The sequence below is a fragment of the Colobus angolensis genome, unplaced genomic scaffold (genome assembly GCF_000951035.1).
Source record: "Colobus angolensis palliatus isolate OR3802 unplaced genomic scaffold, Cang.pa_1.0 Scaffold355, whole genome shotgun sequence".
In the NCBI taxonomy this organism is placed as follows: Eukaryota; Metazoa; Chordata; class Mammalia; order Primates; family Cercopithecidae; genus Colobus; species Colobus angolensis.
The window spans coordinates 50,897-58,065 of NW_012116877.1; the positions used below are offsets into that span (position 1 = coordinate 50,897).

A 7,169-nucleotide genomic window follows, 5' to 3' on the forward strand; every position below is an offset into this window, starting at 1 on the left:
CCTCAGCCTCCCAAAATGCTGGGATTATAGGCATGAGCCACTGTGCCCAGCCCATTTGTTTTTTAAATTAAAAAAAAAAAAAAGTTTTATAAAAATATTATATTTTGGAGTGACTTTAGGTTTACAGAAAAGTTAGTTAAAGATAATACAGAAAGTTCCCATATGCCTTTGATCAGTTTCAGGTTTTCCCAAATGTTATCACCTTACATTTGTCAAAACTAAGAGGTCAATATTGGTACACTACTATTACCTAAACACATACTTTTTTTTTTTTTCACCAGTCTTTCCTTAACATCCTGGATCCAATCTAGAATACCACTGACTTAGTTGTCAAGTTTCTTTAGTCTCCTTGATTGACTTTATTTTCAAATCACTAAATTAATATACTCTGAAATGGACTCTGGACTTCTTATTAAGTGAAGCAGTACACTTTCCTAACTGTTTAAACCATGTTCAGCTGAGTGTTCTGTAAATAACAGCCCAAAACATCCTAACTGATATACTGAAATGCTCAAGGTAGGTAGGTAGTCCCTCCAGGCTGTATAGTCCAGTCCTGCTCACCTACATCATTCCTACAAGGATCCAGTGTCCCTTAATGTACACTTTGTTCCAGGCATTTCCCCAACACCATTCCTGAACTCCATTCCAAAGAGTTTGTCCTGGCTACACCAAGGTACTCGCTTTACCTAGAATATGTATGTAAAGCATCAAACACAGTACCTACTACATAGCAGGCTCTCCAGAAATGCTACTGCCCTTCTTTTGCCCCCCTTGCCCCATCTATGACTTTGCATACACAAAAGCTTCACCTTTCAGTGTCCATCTTTACATCTCCAGTGGGTGAAATCTTTATCAGTTTACATGTCACCTAGTTCACAAAGACCTTGCTGACAGCACTCCTGCCTCTAGAATTAGCTATTCTCCATTTCCTCATGCAGTCTTCTGATGTAGTCCTTATCAAACTGGACTGCAATCATATGTTCACATGTCTGTCTGCCTTACTGTGAGCTCCCTTAGGGCACAAGAGTGGTGGGCATTGAGCTAAATTCTGGGAATAACACAATGAATAAGGCACAGTCACTACCCTCAAGGAGCTTGAACTAGAGGGGGACGCAGACAATCACAACGCAGAGTGATAAACACTATTGATAGCTACAATATGCCAAAAAATCATGGGGGACTATGCCCCAACCCAGTCAGAGATTATACACTTAAAACTATGTTTAATTAACTGAACTACAAAGAAGCATCTGTCTCAATTGGCCCATGGACCCACCTTGGCTAGCAATGAATCCATCTCTGAAACTTAGCAGGGATAGAACTGGTGCTCCTGATCTGTGGATGACTTGTACTGGAGCCCTAGGATACAAAGAAAGGGGAAATTTTACTTTCTTTCTTCAAAAGCAATACTTGAACATATTCAATACATAGTACTAACTACATAAGAGCAAACAGGATAAAATGTGGAGAAAGATTAAACATTTCTATGGTTTCTTTCCTGGCAAGAACCTTAACTGGCAGATTAAGGTAATTCGTTTAAAACCATCTATGTCTCTAAACATGAACTAAGTCACCACCCAAATCCTGGGTTTTTAAGGCAGGTATGACATGGGTTGAAGATAACAATATTAGCAGTATGTTAACCTTTTCATTTAATGAAAGAATTAAGATTTGTTGTAAAATATTAAAATTGTCAGGACTCTAAAAAGAAAGAGAAAGCTGAGTGAGAATCAATTTAATATATATGTAAGGGTGATTTTATAATAGTGATCAGAGATTCTCTATCTCTGTGGAGGCAAAAAAAGAAAAAAATATTAAGTAACTGAAATGATGGAAGAAAAGGTATAGGCTAATCACCATCTACTGTAATTTCTTCTCTGCTCTTGGAATAAACTTAGAATGGCAGGTAAAGTCAAAGCAGCTCCTGTTTTCCTGCTGGCATCACTTCTCATCACTGCCCTCATATGCAGGGAACATACCTGTCATATACTCCTGAAACAATCATGCCTTCATATATAGGATTGTATACATGGGATTCTACCCAGCCCAGCTCTTTTCCTCCTTCTTTACTTGGCAACTTCTTACTCAACAAGATCCAATGTTTCTCATTTCCTTGGAGAAGCAGTCTTACCTCCTTCCCTCTCCTTTTTGGTGCTTCCTTAAATTTCTGTGGCTAGCCCTGTCAGACAAGCAATCACACTGCACAACAGTCTTTTACTTGTCCATCTTTACCATTAGACTCCAGGTGTCTCAAAGGCAGAGTCTGTTTTTTGTTTTTTATTTTTGTTTTTGAGATAGAGTCTCGTTCTGTTGCCCAGGCTGGTTCAGTGGCACGATCTCAGCTCACTGAAACCTCCACTTCCCAGGTTCAAGCGATCCTCCTGCCTCAGCTATGCTAGCAGCTGGGATAATAGGTACGCGCCACCATGCCCAACTAATTTTTGTATTTTCAGTAGAAACGGGGTTTCGCCATGTTGGCCAGGCTGGTCTCGAATTCCTGACCTCAGGTGATCCACTCACCTTGACCTTCCAAAGTGCTGGGGTTACAGGAGTGAGCCACCACACCCAGCCCAGAGTCTGTACCTTTTATTTCTGTTTTTCAGTGCCTTGAACCAAGCCTGATACCCACAGAAGCTATTTTCAATAAATATCAGTTGAAAAAAGGAAGAAAATCAAAGGAGGAAGGGACAGAATTGTAGAAATTATTAAATCCTGCAACAGAGAGATTGTGTGATTCTCTTTAGGTATCTTTAAGACCAAGGAAAAGCCTGTTTAGAAAGGTCATGATCAAAACTACATAACTAACAGAGCTGGGTTCCTTAAACTAAAAATAATCTTTCAGGGCTGGGTACAGTGGCTCATACCTGTAATCCCAGCACTTTGGGAGGCTGAGGTGGGCAGATAATGAGGTCAGGAGTTTGAGACCAGCCTGACCAACATGGTGAAACCCTGTCTCTATTAAATATACAAAAATTAGCTGGGTGTGGTGGCGCACGCCTGTAATCCCAGCTACTCAGGAGGCTAAGGCAGGAGAATTGCTTGAACCCGGGAGGCAGAGGTTGTAGTAAGCTGAGATAGCACCACTGTACTCCAGCCTGGAGGACAGAGTGAGAATCCATCTCAAAAAATAAATAAGTAAATAAAAATAATTCAATCTTTCAATCTTAGGGTAGCCAGGGTCTAATGTAAGAGAAAATTACTGAGCTCTTTAAGGTTAAAAGTTCTAGAGACAACCAATTTAAATGAAATGCTAGTTTATATTTAAGCTTAATTTTCATAGCAATCATTAGTCAGACAATCATAATAGTATGAATCATATATTTTAATATGAGTCCAGGAATAATAAGAACAATCAGAAAATTCAGACCAGAAAACCTTTGTAAATGGAAAAATATACACTTGATTCAATAGTCATCTATATGCTAGGCTAAATCAACGTTAAAGCCAATAAAAATTTCCACTCTGTAGAAGACCTGCATCATGTAAATGAATAGTGACTCACCCTGGACTCCTCACATCCAGCTGATAAATGTTTCCATCTTGAGTCCCAGCCAATAGCAAGAAACCAGAGAGAAAAGTACAGCAGTTGAAAGCATCTGAGCCAATAAAGAGGAACACCTGGGAACAAGTAGGAGGCAAAAATGCTGCTTAGAGATTAACTTGTTTCCAAGAATAAACAGGCACCAAAAAAGGAAAAATTTCACTATATTTTGAGATATTTTCTTCCTTCCCCTTTAATTATTCTCAAATGGTAAATTACACATTCACCAAAAACTGAGAAGGAAATACTCCCAGGATTTCAGGAACCTGAGGTTGGTTAAGGACTTGAGCAGTTTATGTAATATACTCTGAGGTGGCAGTTTTCCAACTATTACCACTCAACACACCATCTCACAGTATCCTCACCAACAAAATTCCTTCTTTTCCCCTTTTTCATGACAACCTTCTATTTGAGAAACACTTGCAATTTCCACATGTAAGTTTTGCTCCATGTCACTTCAACCTTTTGAAGGAGGGTATTTTATAGGAAAATAAACAGGCTTAAATAAAGTAGCGATGTAAAGAATCACAGTTCTCCCCATGAATCTGAAAAAGAAATTATTAGATTTTCATTTACTTCTTACTGTTAGCTCAAACTGATCATATCTTCCCCAAACATTCTAAAAAGAAAAGGCAAAAAACAAAAAAACAAAAAAACCTGATTTCCCTCTGGAAGTAAAAGCCAGTGTGAAAACTCAAGTACAAAGGCGAAATTAGTAAAAATGGTAATGTTCCTGAAACAAGCTTTGAAAATGGAAATATCACCAGCACAATGAAGTAACAAGATGAAATGAAAACAGCAAACCCTGTGGCCAAACCAAATCATTAAAGTTGTCTGGATGACAATTACAGGAGCTAGAAGGAAATTTTAAAAATCTAATCTCTGGGAAGAGAGAATTTAGTTAACAGCATAATCTTCCCAGCAAAAATTCAGATGTAGGAAGAAACTCCAACTAATGGTCTGTTCATTAATTGATCAAGAGTCCTGAATACATGAGTCCTTTTTTTTTTTTTTTTTTTCCTGGTGGAAGGGCTCGGGTACAGACAGCAGGGCTTCTGATTTTCTAAAATTTTTTTTTTTTTTTTTGAGACAGGGTCTCACTCTGGTTCCCCAGACTGGAGTACAGTGGCACAATCTTGGCTCACTGAAGCCTCGACTTCCCAGGCTAAGGTGATCTTCCCACCTCAGCCTCCCAAGTAGCTGTAGCTGAAATTACAGGTGCATGCCACCATGCCCAGCCAATTTTTTGTATTATTAATAGAGATCGGTTTTTTGCCCAGGCCAGTCTTGAACTCTTGGACTCAAGCAATCTACCCTTTCTGGGCCTCCCAGAAAGCTGGGATTACAGGCATGAGCCACTGTTCCCAGCCGCATGAGTTCTTTACTCAGAATTTCTTCACATTACCTAAGAGGTAGCAGGACTCATAAAGAAAGAAAATCTATACAACTTCATCATTTTACATATAGCACACTAAAAGGAAAGTGACTTAACAAAGATCACAAAACAGTAGAGCATTTAATCCTCATCATATACCCTATTACGCCCAGTTTAGTGATGAGGAAGCAGGCTCAGAGAGGTTAAGTAACTTGTCCAATGCTGGAATAATTAAGTATTAACATAAGAACTGAGATTTATTTTATTTTTTTATTCTCTGCAAGTGTTGCACAAGAACTGGGATTTAGGGCTGGGTGCAGTGGCTCACACTGTACTCCCAGCACTTTGGGAGGTCAAGGAAGGTAGATCACATGGGTCAGGAGTTTGAGACTAGTCTGGCCAACAAGGTGAAACCCCGTCTCTACTGAAAACATAAAAATTAGCCAGGCATGGTGGTAGGCCTGCAATCCCAGCTACTCGGGAGGCTAACGCAGGAGAATCACTTGAACCTAGGAGGTGGAGGTTGCAGTAAGCTGAACCGAGATTGCGCCACTGCACTCCAGCCTGGGCGACAGAGTGAGACTCTGTCTTAAAAAACAAACAAACAAACAAACAAACTGGGATTTACATGTTGCCCTCATTCCAAATCCCACACTCTTAATCATTATGCTGTACTGCCTCTTACTCAGGCAGCTTTCTCAAAAGTGAACACAGGGAGCAAGTAGAAATGTTTCCAAAATAGCCTTCTAAGAAACAGAATGACCCAGGTTGCCTCAGAGTTCAAAGGCCATATAGGAACCACTTGCCGGCTGCCTGCTCTGTAGTCCCAAGCACTGAAGTTTCTTATCTTCCCGGGCCAACAGCAGCATTTTTGCCTCTGTTCCAACCTCCCGTTCACCTGCATGACAAATGAACTATGTTAATAACAGTGAGGCTGATCAGCTGGCAGTGCCCACACAGCACCAATACTGATGGTTGATTACTGATTTTGTTAGCAATTCACTTACTACAAAGAAAACATTTATTATGTTCTGTATCTCACTGTGGTATTATTTATAAACTGGATATATTTGACAAAACTCACATAACTATACAATTAAAGACTGACTTTATTTTTACATTCTAAAAATGTTTTTTAATGGTATCCAGTAGCCAAGGAAAAGGGTGACTTTTACCATATGTAAAAGATACCTCAGTAAATCCAAATGTATTTTTAATATGAGTGTGTGTGTACTCTTTTTTGAGACAGGGTCTAGTATGTTGTCCAGGCTGGAGTGCATGGGCCATTCACAAGCGCAAACATAGCACCCCACAGCCTTGAATCCCTGGGCGCAAGCAATCCTCCCGCCTCAGCCTCCTGAGTAGCTGGGACTACAGATGTGCACACCATGGCTGGCAATAAAACCAACTTTTAAAATACTAAGTTGTTTGTACCGTGAAAAGACACCACACTAGGAGCAGGGATACAATGCTGGAAAATACAGTCTCTGACATCAACGATCTTACAGTCTGGAGAAAATGAAATGTAATCATTCACTCACCAAATACTTCTTTAGGGCCTACTATGTATCAGGCACTATTCTTTTTTTCTTTTTCTTTTTTACCTTCATCTTCTATGTGATGACATCACACACTATTCTAACTGCTAAGGAAACAGTGATGAACAAACAGATAAGGTCCTTACTCTCAAGGATTCTAGTGAATAGGTAAATAAACAAGTAGGATACTTTCAGAAAGTGATGAGTTCTAAAAGAAAATAAAATAGGAAAATAAGATCAGAAGTGAATAGGTGGTGGGAGGCTAAGTGGGGAGGGTAACTTTAAATGTAAACTTCATTTATTTTTTAAAATATTTTTTATAGAGATGGGGTCTTACTATATTGCCCAGGCTAGTCTCAAACTCCTGGGCTCAAGCAATTCGCCCACCTCAGCCTCCCAAAGTGCTGGGTTTACAGCACATCCAGCCTAAACTTTAACTTTAAAAAGCCTCTATGGAAGTAACTTTTCAACTGAACAGTGAGATCTGAAAGGTGAACAGAAACCAGTTATGTGAAGAGCTGCAGGAGTATATTCCAGATTAAGGGAAAAAGAAGGCAGAGTCAGGCCAGGTGCGGTGGGTCACGCCTGTAATCCCAGCACTTTGGGAGCCCGAGGCGGGTAGATCACTTGAGGTGAGGAGTTCAAGACCAGCCGGGCCAACATGGCAAAACCCCATCTCTACCGAAAATACAAAAAATAGCTGGGTATGGTGGTG

At 39.9% G+C, this 7,169-nt stretch overlaps 1 protein-coding gene across 5 annotated transcripts in view; it reads right to left on the reverse strand.

The window, feature by feature from the left end:
• PAAF1 (proteasomal ATPase-associated factor 1) overlaps positions 1 to 7,169 on the reverse strand; it is a 60,096-nt gene that overhangs the window by 11,944 nt on the left and 40,983 nt on the right. For all 5 annotated transcript variants that reach the window (XM_011953018.1, XM_011953017.1, XM_011953016.1 and 2 more), the window contains 3 exons: positions 5,723 to 5,814; positions 3,503 to 3,618; positions 1,277 to 1,359 (listed from right to left, as the gene is read on the reverse strand). In XM_011953018.1, the coding sequence (XP_011808408.1) occupies positions 1,277 to 1,359; positions 3,503 to 3,618; positions 5,723 to 5,814 (291 nt within the window). The remainder of the gene's footprint in view (positions 1 to 1,276; positions 1,360 to 3,502; positions 3,619 to 5,722; positions 5,815 to 7,169) is intronic.